Source organism: Cladophialophora bantiana, assembly GCF_000835475.1.
Source record: "Cladophialophora bantiana CBS 173.52 unplaced genomic scaffold supercont1.6, whole genome shotgun sequence".
NCBI classification, from domain to species: Eukaryota; Fungi; Ascomycota; class Eurotiomycetes; order Chaetothyriales; family Herpotrichiellaceae; genus Cladophialophora; species Cladophialophora bantiana.
In genome coordinates, this window is record NW_015971580.1 from 1,768,790 (window position 1) to 1,782,626 (window position 13,837).

Here is a 13,837-nt window from a genome sequence, read left to right on the forward strand (position 1 = left end):
GCCTGCCTGCTCTGCCGTACCTAGAATCGCATATTGTGTCCTTGTCAACCTGCGACCTCACCCACCAACCTTCACCGAAGCCCGCAGCGATTCCCAAACCTGCAGTGTCCCATGAACTGAAACCACTTCCGCCTCTACCAACATTCATCCCTCCCTCCATATTGAATACCTCCTACCGCCGCCGCCGCCGCCGCTGCTACCATGGCATACCGTCATATGTCACATCTTCGCCAGTGGCTTCTCTCCTCCCCGCCTGCAGAATGGGCCATCAATCAACTCCGCGAGCTCTTAATCGGTGCCCTCCGCCAGGGCCCTGTGCCAAGACATGTTGCCTTTGTCATGGATGGGAATAGACGATATGCAAAGAACAACCGGATTGAGACCGTCGAGGGGCATAATTTGGGGTTCGAGGCACTGGCAAAAGTATGATATATCTTGGGCTCCCCTTCCTCTCCTTGACATGGGTTTCGTTTGTCGCGGGCATCAAACAGGCACTGACAAGACCATGATGATAGATACTGGAAGTGTGCTATAAATCTGGTGTACACACTGTAACGATATACGCATTCAGCATCGAAAACTTCAAACGCAGTAAATACGAGGTTGACGCTTTGATGTCCATGGCCAAAATCAAGCTAAAACAGCTTGTCCAACACGGTGAGCTTTTGGACCGATATGGTGCGAGGATACGGATACTGGGTCAACGAGAACTGATCAAACCGGATGTCCTTGAGGCTGTCGACAAAGCGGTCGAAATGACGAGCAGGAATGAGGGGAACTGTGTCTTGAATGTATGTTTCCCGTATACCTCAAGAGAAGAAATCACGAGTGCAATTCGGAGCACGGTGGAGGAGTGGACAACGCCTCTACCAGAAGACATCAATGGCAAGGGGAGGAGGAGACCGTTTAAGGAGGAGAGGATCGCCAGTACGATATGGTCCGAACAATTTTCTCAACAAGAAAAATCAAATTCAACAGCGACGACAACCTATTTGTCGCCACCCCTGACGGACATGCAGTCGCCCTCTTCGAGCTCAACGAGCTTGTCATCATATTCACCCGATCAATCTGACCGCGACCACGACGCCTCGTCGGTGTCAACCTCAACAACACTACACCAAGACGACGCCACCACATCTCTCTCACCGCCCCTCCAACCACTAACCACATCACACAAACCCTCGCGACAGAAAGAAAAGTATCCTTCCCCCGAATTAATCACTCCGGCTACCATCACATCCCATACATATACGTCCGAGTGCCCGCCCATTGACCTGCTCATCCGCACCTCAGGAGTGTCGCGGCTCAGCGACTTCATGCTCTGGCAATGCCATGAATCGACGCAGATTGTGTTTCTGGACGTGCTATGGCCTGAGTTTGATTTGTGGTCGTTTTTACCCGTGCTATGGGAGTGGCAGTGGCGCAAACGGCGCGAGCAGAGAGCTGCCCAGGAAAATGAGGGTCGAGAGGGGGAGAAGAGGAGAGGGAAATCCGGGAGCATCAGCAAAGCGAGGAAGGCTGCCGGAATGATCCAGGGACATACTTCCTGACGGCAATGGTATACTTGAAAACCTACAAGCCCAAGCGGAACCAGATACGGAGAGGGAATGAGACGAGAGCGCAAACGGCGACTGAGCATGGACCGGCTCGCTCGAGATCTCAAGATGGAGATGGAGATAGAGATATCTGCTCAACCTCAACCCATATTTGGGACGTGGGGCCCATCCTTTCTCCCAGCCGGTTACTCGATCCTCAATGTTTCGTCAAGGACGTTGATTCGGGTCCGTTCCTCGTCACTGCGTTGCTGCATCGATACAACATTATCATCATAGCCGTCATACCATGGTGCGTTATTCCTCAAGCATCAGGCACCAAGCAGCGGGTACCAAGTTCCAAATTCGCTCCCTCCCTTCCAAGCCAGACACCTCCACACCTCCATATGTATGTATGTTGGTACGAATAGAAATAGACCTCGATACTAACACCAACACACAAGAAAAAGACAGGATGGTGGGACACGACGGGATGGGGCTCGGCAGGATAGGAATCGATAGAGGACGATAAAAAGAATAAAGATAAAAGATAGATACCCTAAGGAAGTAAACAGCGGCAAGCCACTGAGTGAGGCGTTGATTCCAGCTCCAATTCCATTTCTGGGAGCAAGCGATGAAGGTTTCTTATTTCTCACCCATCCATCTCCTCTCATACCTCTATGGAAAAGAAACGAAAGAGACTCAAAAGAAAGAAAAAAAAGGGAAAACAAAGACAAGGCAAGGCAAGACAAAACGAGAAAGAGGCGGAACAGACAAGTTTCATCCCGATACGGACAGAGTACGAGCATTGACATGTACTACTAGAGCGCATAGTCCTCTGCACATCCCAATGATAAAAGCCTGGCTTGCTGTTTGCTAATGGCGCACGCCCCCCAAAATGAATCCCTTTCGCACGCTATGCTTCCGAGCTGTGCTGTATTTAAAGCTCCGACTGGACTGGAATAAGGAGACCGCTTTGATACGGCCCTCCCCCTTTGAATACCTTTCTCTCACTCCTTTGAACGCCTCTCACTTCATCCTTCTCATAACATGTTATCGCCTGAACTCCTCTCTTGACGCTGCCCCAGACGAGACTACACTCTTCACCTTGATCCTCGCCGGGTCCTTCTTTGTCGATTAAGGGCCGACGAAAAATTTACAAGCTTCAATAATATCAGGATCGTCGTTGGCAAAGTCCCACCCGACAATTCTGCTGTCTTGTGAGCAACACACAATTTGGCGGGCGTCGAATTGCAATTTGAACACGCGAGAGACGGGTAATTGGTTTGCAGCGTTCGTGGCATTGGCGTCTGAATTGACGGCGGCAAGTTGGTTATTGCCTGGAGCTTGAGCTTGGTTTGCCTGGGGCTGGGGTTGTTGGGGTTGTTGTTGAGCTAACTGTTGTTGTGCCGCGGCAGCTGCGGGCGACGGTCCTGTTGGAGGATGAGGAGGAGCAGGATGATGTGGAAGTGGGTTTTGTTGCTGTTGTTGCTGTTGTTGCTGTTGTTGCTGTTGTTGCTGTTGTTGCTGTTGTTGCTGTTGTTGCTGTTGTTGCTGTTGTTGCTGTTGTTGCTGCTGAGAATGGGATTGGCCATTTGTCGATGGTCCAACGTTGGCGTTTGACGACTGCTGATTTTGTGCTTGCTGTGACCGTGCTTGCATGATTGCACTCTGCACAATTTGAGAGACAGCCTGCGCCGCTGTAGCTTGTGCCAGTGGTTGCGCACTATTCCCGTTCATCGCAGAGCTAGAGCTGAAGCTGCCAGTGAGGTTTAGACCGTTCCGCGGGGCACCAGGGCCGGCCGATGCATTCAGCACTCTCCCAATGTTCATGACGTTGGAAAGGCCGGCACCCAGGCCAGCGATCGATGTCCCCATTGCTTGCGAGACAATCTGTGATGCCGTAGCGAAAGCAGGATGTGGAGGCTCGGCTTGCAGTATGCTCCTGATAGGCGGCAGTTGGATTGGTTCAGGCGGTAGCGGCGCTGCAGGTTGACCCGTGGCAGGAAGAGCATGCATTGCTGCTGGCGGATGGTTTTGCACAGCAGCTTGACCAGCGGCAGCGTTGTGTCGGGGTCGAGAGTTGGTGTCTTGGTACTGGGACGGCGGCTCTTGACGCAACATTTGTCCAATAACCCAATCGCCCGCAGAATTCTTACGCCATATGATGATCGTCTCATCGTACGAGCCAGAGACGATCCGGCCCCACTTGCTGCCACCTCCACCGGGAGGTAACCTAGAGCCAAGGGCGAGTCGCGACGTTCCAGCAGGACCAACCCTGAGGCGCCGATTGTGTCCTCTATCTTCAACAATAATACCATGGACAACGTCTTCAAGGTATTTTCTCTCAGCCTCTCTGGCTTTGGCCGGATCATCCTCGTCACTTCCCGGTAGATCACCAAACCCCGCTTGCACGGTCCGCACAAGATTAGTGTGCCCTTTAAGCTCTGCAACCTCGGCGCTGGTATAAGGGTCATATATTCTCACAGTGTTGTCACTACTCCCACTCACGATTCGTTTGCTGTCAAACTGGACGCAAGCGATTCCCTTTTGATGTCCCTGTAACGTTCGTAGCAGCCTTCCGTCCTTGGCATTCCAGACTTTAATGAGCCTGTCGCCGGACGCAGACACGATGAGATCACCGTTGATCTGGATCGCGTTAACGGCGGCACTGTGCCCTTCGAGGGTCAGGAGAAGCATGTACGGTTTCAAAGCTCGGATCTGGCCGTTGGCGATCCTGGCTTCTAGCAGAGACGGCTCCATGTCTGCCGTGTTGACGATGTATGACGGCGCCCGTGCTTGACTGTCGCGTCTAATCTCAGGATAGTCTTTATCCGTAGCGACCAAGGTCTTTCTGTTCCAAATTTTAATGCGTCGATCTTTTGAACAGGTGACCAAATACCGATGATCGAATCTCAGGTTGAGAACGGATTCTTCATGCGCGGAGGGGATTTCGTGGATCTTCTGGCCTGTTGAGAATCGCCAGATGATGACGCTGGCGTCGCTGCTGCCTGATATGATGACATCCTCTTTCTCTGTTGGGTCGAATTGGAGACATAGAACAGATTGAGAGTGGCCAGTTAGAGGCTTCCCCTTTAAGCGACGGGTCTCAAGATCCCAGATTCGCAACGTCTTGTCCCGACTGCCACTTACCAACCATTTCCCATAGAATTGGATGGTATAGACACACTCGGTATGTGCTTCCTGAGGATATGACGGATGAGGGAGTTGGAACGTTGTATATCGACCCTTGGTCCAGTTCTGTTCCAATTTCTGGCGCTGCTTATACAGATGAATCCAATTCACTTTCTCCTCCCCGTTGCTATCATAGGTGACAAGTCGCGACTTGATTGGCGGGTCGAGGGAGTGGACGGCTCTGCTCGCCGACCGAGCGTCATCGCCGTTGACCGCGTCCGACGAATAGTCCATCTCATCGCCCGAATCCTGACTATGTCTCTTATTCGGCCGCTGTGGAGAGTTATGAATGCTACTAGGAGCATCCTGCATTTCTTGGTCATCGGTCGACTCGGATTGCATGTCTGTGTCGGCCTCTATCACCCCATGCTGCTCGCGCCACTGAGATACGTCCGCAGAGACTTTCCGACCTCTTGACTCCAACCAGTCAGAGGTTGCTCGCTTCTTCAGCTGGGGTTGGCCTGGCAGCTGCGCTCTTGCCTTTTTAAACTCTTGCCGCATGAGTGCGCTTTCAAATTGCCTAACCTCCTTTGTGTCTATACCCCATCCCTCCTTCTTGTAAAGGTCCTGCCACAACATAGTATCCATGATACGTGCCCTCCATGTCTTTGACGCCAGCGACGCGGTCAACAGGGTCTCGGCATCCAGATAGGAAAATATTTGTGACGTGATCTCCGGGGGCAGTTTCTCCAGCGGGTCAATATGCAGGAGCGGCGTCAGCCTCTCAACCACGGCCACGATGTTAGAGGTCCGTAGTGTTCGTAAAACTTCGTATGCAATCTCGGCACGGGCCTGCTCATTCTGTGCCATGACCCATTCTTGAAAGCGGGCAGCTGTGGCCGCAGACATGCGCCCATGCTCGTCCTGACTCGAAGCATCTTCAGAGAAGCCCTCGTCTAGCCGAAAAGGAGCCATTGTAGAGCGAGGAAAAACAAGAGGAGCGGGCGGTTCGAGGTGTTTCTGGCTAAAGGGATCTATAAAATCGGAATCGCCTGTGATTAGGCGCAGAAGCGTGTCAGTTTCGAGAGGCGACCGCCAGGTTCTATTACAGTTGCAGGGACGGACCAGGAGATGAAGTAATGTCAACAGCTGCAGCGACTCATCAAGCAGTTTGTTCCCCTAGCAGCAGGAAGCAAGGTTCGAGGTCTCGTGGTACAGAGATTAGGCGAGGGGTTGCATGTGTCGGGCGAACGTAACAGGTCAAGGATCGCAGGATTCGATGACTCGAAGGGAAAGGTGATTGGACATGGATGGTGGCAGCATGGCCTATTAAAGCTATATACCGCCCATGTGTAACAGCGATGCAATGCAGGGAGAAGAGGGCAAGGCCAAAGAGAGGGATCGAGGGATGTTGCCTAGCGGTGTCGAATGATGATGTAGTCATGTAAGTTTGCGACGGCCGATCGCATGTGGTTTGTTGTTGGCATGAAGCAAACAAGGCGGCGAGAAGCGAGAAGCGGCTAAAGACCGGGCGAGCAGGTAAATAGACCTTGACCCGACCGCTGCCGCTTTTAAACACCCCCCACCTCCCACTCACCTTTCACTCTTCAACGCTTCGCCTCTTCTCTACTTAATAATGACTTCTGCTTCTACGCTAGACTAGAACATCGCGTTAATAGACGCGTAGGTCTTAGATATAGATGAATTCTTTCGTTTTATTAATTATAAATGCATCCTTAACTTATCTTAAGAATATTAAAGATAATATTAGGATCTAAGCTACGCAGGAGGTAACTACGAGCTGAAGTTGCTGAATGGCAAATGCCTTATTCTGTTCACGTAGTCCTATTGACGACGACTCAACGCTTGAGAAAGGAGAAGAGGAAACTCTTATAGTGTAACAGAGCACTTCAGGGTTCGGCATGCACGTGCACAACGCAAGAGGCCTGTCCAGCAGGTTGGGAATCGAGAACACGTTTCTGGTTGACGCTGACAGGGCAACACCGCCACCAACACCACCCCGATTGAGGCAGCGGCTAGGGCAGTGAGCGCCTAGCACGGCGACGGTATTGAGAAATAGGAAAGGGCCGATGAAACTCAGGAATAGGTAGACGGCATCAAAAACATGGAATACTTTGTTAAACTGTAAAGAATAGCACACTGCCAGCACTGTGAACTCTTCAGCACTCCCCCTTGGCCCATTTTTGGTCCTATATTGCCGAGGAAGAGGCAGGCAATGGTCGCCCATACCCCAAAAGCAATACTGGTATACCGCACGAACTTGAGGGCATAGGCATAACCCCAGCGGGCCCCAATAGCAGCTGCTTCCAACACGGCGGGCGTGACGCCAGGAATTTCGGTAGCGGCAGCGGGGTCCAAGGCGAATGCCTCCGCGAAGGTTCTTGCCGATGCGATGGGTAGGCCGGATTGAATTACTGCCTCGGCGACTTTTATCGGAAGCTGAACGACGAGCTTGTGATAGAAGATGTTGTAATAGATGCTATAGCCGATGGAGCCTCCAACCACACGGATGGACAGCGACAGCGCCACACAGGTGGCAATCAATTCGTCTGGCCTGGGTAGCTGTTAGGGTCAATGTGAATATGCGCCGGATGAGCACTCTCAGGCTCCACTTACACAACAGTGATGGCAATCGTGGCAGCTGGCTCGAGGACACCCCCGATTCCGATGCCAGACAAAACCGCGAACGCATACAGTCTGCCGGGGCCGTCTGGAGTTCCACCTGTCAAAGCTCCGCCAAATGCCGTCATCAGAACACATGAACCGACTAGGAGTTCTCGATTGTATCCTTTCAACCATGACAACGCTGCGTTCACAACGGTAGCGCTGCAAGTCACACCAAGCCCAGCAGCGAGGGCCTTCAATCCGACTTGTACGGGATCCGGTGGAAAGACGGTCGACACCTCCAGCGGAAAGAAGTTGAGGGACGAATAGAAGTTCATCCCGCCGACGAAAGCTACCAGGAAGGAGACTGCGACGATATGCTGGCCTTGTAAAAGCTAGCGTGGGACCATGGCATTTCGAGCAAATTTATACTCCCACACAACGAAGGTGAAGGCGAGCGCGATACCAATTAGAAGGTTGCCAGGAACGTAAGCAGACGACCGGGTATGTGAGTAGCCTCACACCGGGAGAGCCGCGAGGCTGTCAAGTCCGTTAGTTGATAGGCTCGCGGTGGACATTGCGCCACTTACGAAAGGGTCAGCCTGATGTTTGACAAGAGGCTGCCCACGTAGTCAATGCTCTTCAGAATCTGCATTTTGGTAGCTCCATCACCTCTCCTGGTTGCCCGCGGAAAGTAGGTCAGAGCAATACCCATAAAGCAAACGCCATTGTAGATCCTGCTTTGAATGTTAGCTTAGAACGGTATCCGTCTGTTTGTTGTCTGTACTACTGACAGTGAGATCCTCATTCCCCATCTCCAAGTGTAGTAGGTGCCTAGGAGCTAGCTATACATGACGTAGAGCACGAAAGGGGCCACAAAAAAAAAACGTAACGAGACCTAGATAGAGGCCTCGTTGCTTGACAGGAACGAGTTCTGCAGTTCTGAGACACAATACTGTCAGCCAGAACGCCACCCAGTACATGGTAGGCCTTGTGCACCCGCAAGAGCTGTGAGCTCGCCAATAGCACCGCCCGCGCCGGCGAATGAGATGCCAGTCACCGCCTGGCCAAAGGCGTGGGAGGCGCCAACGAGGATAATTCCAATCATAATAGCCACACTTCCAATCAAAGACATGTAGCGACGTCCCGAAATATCCTGCAGGTATCCTAAAAATGGAGCAATTGAGGCAATCGCCAGATCATTGGCCACCGTAAGCCAGGAGGCTTTCTGGAATGATCCAATGTCTCTTGCTATGAACATAACGGAATCCCCGACAAAGCAAAGAGGAATTTGGGCGCCTTTCGGAAGGTTAGCCACTCTCTAATTTCCCTCTTTCTTTCTTTCGACTCCGGGACAGTACATACCAACGTATAACCCAGCGAGGGACAGAGAGGCGATAATATGTTTCCCAGTCCATTCGATTGTCCCATCCGAGTCATCACCTTTCACAGCATGGGCGTTGTCGTCCGTGTCGACGCGCAGAGCCTCGACTTTCGCTTTGGCGGTTTCTACCTGCTCCGAAGACGGAGTTCTGGAATCCAGGTGGGTTGCCGTTGTTTTCTCTATTGATGAACGGTGACCGAAATGTGGATATGACAGGAATAGTGAAGTGCAGAGAGCAGGAAATGTCTGGAATGTCCAAAACATTTGTTATATTCGCTGAACACCGACGAGCAATCTCCCAGTATCTCGAACATACAGAGGCAGGCGCTCCCACATTTTCCCCATATACTCTGGCAACGTCTGGGATCCGGAGACGACGTCCCTGTTTGTTGATTCCGATTGCATGTTTCGAGGCGTATACGGGTCGAGTTAAGCTGTTCTCGAATTGCTGCAAAATCTCACAGAACATCGCGAGATAACGCTCCATGAGAGGGCAAGTACACGTAAGGGATGGACGTCTGACATTAACAACTTGACTCGGCTAACCCGACGGTCCTATCCAAGGTGTGAACATAATCTCCTGAGACATAGGAAACCCCAGCCACTCATATTAGGACGTCTATAGCTTCCTGGTGTTCTCGTCAACTATTTGGGTCCGGTGATGTGTTCCCAAGTCCCACTCCACGTCCGGCTTGCCCAATCCACAATGCGGAACATCATCATGTCTCTTCTCCTCCATCGCTACAATTGGAGTCTGCCTTTCTGTGCGTGTATCCAGGTGACATTGTTAGAATCAAGCACTGGGGTGGCTTCTCGGCATGAGAGGAAAGAACTTGGGTTCCCAGTAGCACAATTGAACAAAACCGTTCTCGGGGATTGTGGATGCTGCTTTGGTCCAATTAGCAGCTGGAAAATGAAATAAATGGCCCATTCACGCCCACTCTAACTACCGAACTCTCTTACGCACTCTGAATCCGACTTGCTGACTCCGCTAGCCTCACCTTATCGGGCTTGACAGGGATGCCGAGTATTTTGACACGTTAAACACAAGCAGCGCCCCTCTTGCATCGAAGGCCTTGCAGATTAAGGGTCTCGGCTCCCACGCGGGGCGATGCTTTGCCGACACGGTTTATGTGAATGAGCCAGACCTAATATAGGCGACGGACTTGAAGAGTATTCGGGATCTGGCGATGTCGTAGACTCGGATGCCTAGGACCTTGCTTGAAACCTGCCTGTACGCAACTAGCTCGCCAGCCGATTCCCCTACATTGAAGTTCGGCCACTGAGGAATAATCATCCTGGAGAGACATAAAGACAGAGAGGTTGACGCGGGCGAGATAGAATACTAGTTATTTCTCTCGAGTCCCAACTTGCCAATACCCACGGCAGACATTTGTGTCCACTGAAAGGTTGACGTTCTCTGATTAGCAGCTGTCGGTCTTAGAAAGCCCGACTCGTCATTTCCCCCATGACGACAACAACTGCGTCGTCTCGGTCTGACCCCAGAATGAGAGAAGCCTGGGGTTACCGTTTCCAGTGGACAGACCATCACCAGGCACCAAATCAATATAATCATCTTAAGTACATGTGTGATACACTTGCAGAAGAATGTGTTACGATCTTGAACGAGGTACCATTCTCCGAATCTCGAAGTGAAGGAGAGGGCGAGGCTCCTCTTCGTCAGTCCCAGAGCAAGAGAGACCTCTACGCGCTCTTCTGCAGCCACCATCATAAAAACGACAAGCTCCAACAGCTCTGGGACCAGGTGAACACCATCCCTGAATGGGTGGACTGGGACCAAATTGCCCGAGGCCAGGATGTGTTCTACAGATACGGGGAGGCGAACCTCACTGGCCTGACCTACCAATCCCTCCTGGGAGGTACAGCAAGCAGCAGGGTGACAGAGGTTCTTGCTCGGACCGGAGGATTTAGCATCAAAAGCGTTTGGCGTCGACTGCTGGAGACGACTCAATTCATTCTAGAATGTACGAACGACCTCGCGTCCATCAAACCGGGCGGCGATGGCTTCGCGAGCTGTCTTCGAGTTCGGTTCTTACACGCTACCGTCCGTCAACGCATCCTACAAATCGCGTCTCGTCACCCTGCCTACTACTCGGTAGAGAAGTGCGGCGTCCCGGTCAACGATTTGGATTGCATCGGCACCATCGCGGTCTTTTCCGCCACTATCATCTGGCAATCGTTGCCTCGTCAGGGCATTTTCCTCCGTCAGCAGGAGATTCTGGACTACTTGGCCCTCTGGCGGCTCGTGGGTTACTACATGGGCACTCCGACAGAGTTTTTTTCCACCCCCGCAAAGGCCAAGGCCATCATGGAATCGCTGTATTGCTATGAATACACACCATCGGCGATGTCCAGGTTGCATGCCAACAATATTATCTGGGCGGTGGAGAACACACCTCCTTCCTACGCGAGCCGCTCGTACCTGGAAGCCAATGCACGCTGGCTAAACGGGGACAAGCTCGCCGACGCTCTGGAACTTGGTCGCCCAGGTATTTACTATCGGATGCTTACTGCTGGTCAGTGCCTTCTGTTGATGATCACCTGTTACACGTGTCGGGCGATCCCACCACTTGACAGACTCCGGATCAAGTCCTTCCGTCGGACTGTCTGGTCAGTACTTAAGTCCCCAGACACCGGCTTGGAGAGCTTGACCATATTCGAATTCAAATACGTTCCCAAGTTCGAGACTGATTCGAAAAATCAGGTCGCTGGTGCTTTGGAAGACAAGAGGCCCAAGGTGTTTTGGACGGCAGAACGTAGAATCTGTACCACGTTGGTTTTCATGGCAGTTACCTCTCTCATTGGGTTGTGGACATTTGGGAAAGCGGTGTCCTGGACATGGAGGATGTTGTATCCAGGCATGGGACTGGGTTTGGGAAGTGGGTGGCCTCGTTTGCGCTTTTGGAATCGAGCATGGACAACTTGATCTTCTAGGAGTGAGCATAGGTAGCCAAGCGCCCTGCGGGCAAAGAAACCTGTCGCGCCGAGAAATATTTCGAGATTCTTCAAGGCCAGACATTTGTGAAAAATTTCAAGTATATTCTTACATAAACCGTCTCCCCTTGTCCTCGTATTCCGTCAGTGAGTCCTTGGTAAGTTTGATGAATTTTCCAGATAATTGCTCTCGAGCAGGACAGAACCAGAACAGGTTTCGTACTCCAAACTGATTCTTCAAAAGGGATCGGTCAAGACTGACAACGGGTACCCGTGCCAACCTAACACTAGAAGGGTTTGCCCAAGTTTGAAAGTCAAATGTTTTTATTAAGCTTTACTTCTCCTATTACATGAGCCAACTATAAATCCCGGGGCCTCTGCAAAATATAAAAACGCATTCCTAGAAACTGAGGGTTCTTTTTTCACAAGCTCCCTCATATTTGACACACAGGCCTCTATAGACGCGCAAATACTTGGCATTCGGTCGAGGGCCAAAACAGGTGATCACAGCCTCGTTGAATTTTAGACTTGGGTCTTGAACTGCTCCCATAGTGCGCTGCCAGACATGGTGACGCCGTTCACAGTGCCTTCGATGTCGCCGATCCACCGTGTATAGAGTCCGATGTCTATCTGGGTGGCTTTTTCTGTCACGACGGCATTCAAGGTGCTGCCGTCACTTAGGGTCATGTTGATGGTTAGCTGAGTGGGATTCGCGGTGAGCAAGGTCGGGGGATACGGCGTTCCGACCGGGCGGACTTTCAAGCCCGTGGTGCAGGTCGAGCCCACGACTTCGCCGTCCTTCAACACGTAGCCGCCGACTTTTTCTTCGTTGTTGGGGTCGAGCATATCGAAGAAGACGATGTTGTAGTCGCCGAATGTTCCATGGCCCCAGTACCAGCTATTCAAGGCAGAGATGAATGGGACATCGCCCCAGTTCTGATATTGGACATCATCTTGTTAGAGCCTCGCAAATCTCGATCAGGACACACTCGAGGGGAATAAAAAAAGCCGTGTCGAACGGGTTGAAAACACACCTTGTCATGATAGCCATTCCCGGAGAATTTCAATGGTTTGCCCAGCACCTTCACGTCCACCTCAGCATCAGCGGCAGGCATGACATTCACCCAGCCGACATGAGGTAGCACTTCCTCTGGCTGGTCTCCCTCCAAGGGACCACATACGTAGTGCCCTGGCCCGCGCTGAGTTTGTCTAAGTTAGCTCACAGCATGTGAGAGCGGTAGGGAAGGGGGTGCAGTACTTACGGTCTTCAAGGTAAAAGTTCCCTCGATGCCCAAGTTGAGTAGCGTCTTGTCGAATGTGAGGGTGTATGTGCTCAAATCAGGGGAACCTTGGAAACTGATTCCACTTCCAACCCAGTCACCGGAAGCGCCATCGCCGACTGTGTCGATCGTCACCGAAGTTGCGGCGACGGGAAACGAGATGGGCGTTCCTGACCCAGTATTGGCAAAAATGTAGACGTTCAACGGGTCGATTGCGTTTAGGAGGTCAAAGCTGAATCCGAGGTAAGAAGACGTGAAGAAGATAACGGTGAGCGCCTGGGTGCCGTCGCCCGAAACCGCGTCAAAGTACCACCAGTCAAATGTAGTCGCGTTGATCGGAAAGACTCGAGGGCCGTCCGCTCCGCTGTCACAAGAGGTGAATTGGACCTCGCTTGGGCCTGGATAGAGGATTGGAGAGAATGAGAGCGACTCCGCCGGGCATTGGGCGCCGCCCCGGCGAGCCAGCGCGAGGAACACGCATGACAGGCTCAGGATGAGATTTTTCATGGTCGAATATGTTTGTCGATTGGTGTGAAGAATGCGTTGGGAAAAAAAATGTGTGTATCAGAAAGCAAGAGCAGAAGTGAACGAGTGAGATTGAAATGAGTGTGGTGATTTGATGTCTGCAATCACTATATCCTTCCTGACGGACCTACCTCTGTTTATATATGAACAATCCAAGGATGCAATGCAAGTGTACGCGATGCTAGCATATGTACCTCAGGACCTCCAGACTTGATGATTGAGAAACAATGCCTCCTTGCGGAGAATGAACCTTGCAAAGTCACCTGTGGCCTTGAAGTCAGGTTTAGAATCTGACACGGATGGATGGAATCCGCAGTTCGTAGAACGGAGGCGCCCAAAGTCTTGGTGAAATTGCATCTCTCCTCGCTCGTCTATTCCTAAGTGTTAGAACGTGAGTGGCA

General features: G+C 51.7%; 5 protein-coding genes across 5 annotated transcripts; 2 read left to right on the forward strand and 3 right to left on the reverse strand.

The window, feature by feature from the left end:
* Positions 1-201: 201 nt before the first annotated feature.
* Positions 202-1,550, forward strand: Z519_04951 (di-trans,poly-cis-decaprenylcistransferase; the record flags this gene model as incomplete). The annotated part of the gene is made up of 2 exons (XM_016762693.1): positions 202-423; positions 516-1,550. The coding sequence occupies 2 exons, from the start codon at positions 202-204 to the stop codon at positions 1,548-1,550; spliced, it is 1,257 nt and encodes a 418-aa protein (XP_016621640.1).
* Positions 1,551-2,669: 1,119 nt separating this feature from the next.
* On the reverse strand, positions 2,670-5,642 carry Z519_04952 (uncharacterized protein; the record flags this gene model as incomplete). Its single annotated transcript, XM_016762694.1, has 1 exon — positions 2,670-5,642. One exon carries the CDS (start codon positions 5,640-5,642, stop codon positions 2,670-2,672), a length of 2,973 nt encoding a protein of 990 aa, XP_016621641.1.
* Positions 5,643-6,764: 1,122 nt separating this feature from the next.
* On the reverse strand, positions 6,765-8,940 carry Z519_04953 (uncharacterized protein; the record flags this gene model as incomplete). The annotated part of the gene is made up of 8 exons (XM_016762695.1): positions 6,765-7,242; positions 7,305-7,687; positions 7,817-7,832; positions 7,883-8,029; positions 8,087-8,126; positions 8,158-8,247; positions 8,292-8,591; positions 8,658-8,940. The coding sequence occupies 8 exons, from the start codon at positions 8,938-8,940 to the stop codon at positions 6,765-6,767; spliced, it is 1,737 nt and encodes a 578-aa protein (XP_016621642.1).
* Positions 8,941-10,144: 1,204 nt separating this feature from the next.
* Positions 10,145-11,623, forward strand: Z519_04954 (uncharacterized protein; the record flags this gene model as incomplete). The annotated part of the gene is made up of 1 exon (XM_016762696.1): positions 10,145-11,623. The coding sequence occupies one exon, from the start codon at positions 10,145-10,147 to the stop codon at positions 11,621-11,623; it is 1,479 nt and encodes a 492-aa protein (XP_016621643.1).
* A 530-nt stretch (positions 11,624-12,153) lies between these two features.
* Positions 12,154-13,418, reverse strand: Z519_04955 (uncharacterized protein; the record flags this gene model as incomplete). The annotated part of the gene is made up of 3 exons (XM_016762697.1): positions 12,154-12,567; positions 12,666-12,830; positions 12,894-13,418. The coding sequence occupies 3 exons, from the start codon at positions 13,416-13,418 to the stop codon at positions 12,154-12,156; spliced, it is 1,104 nt and encodes a 367-aa protein (XP_016621644.1).
* Positions 13,419-13,837: the final 419 nt, after the last annotated feature.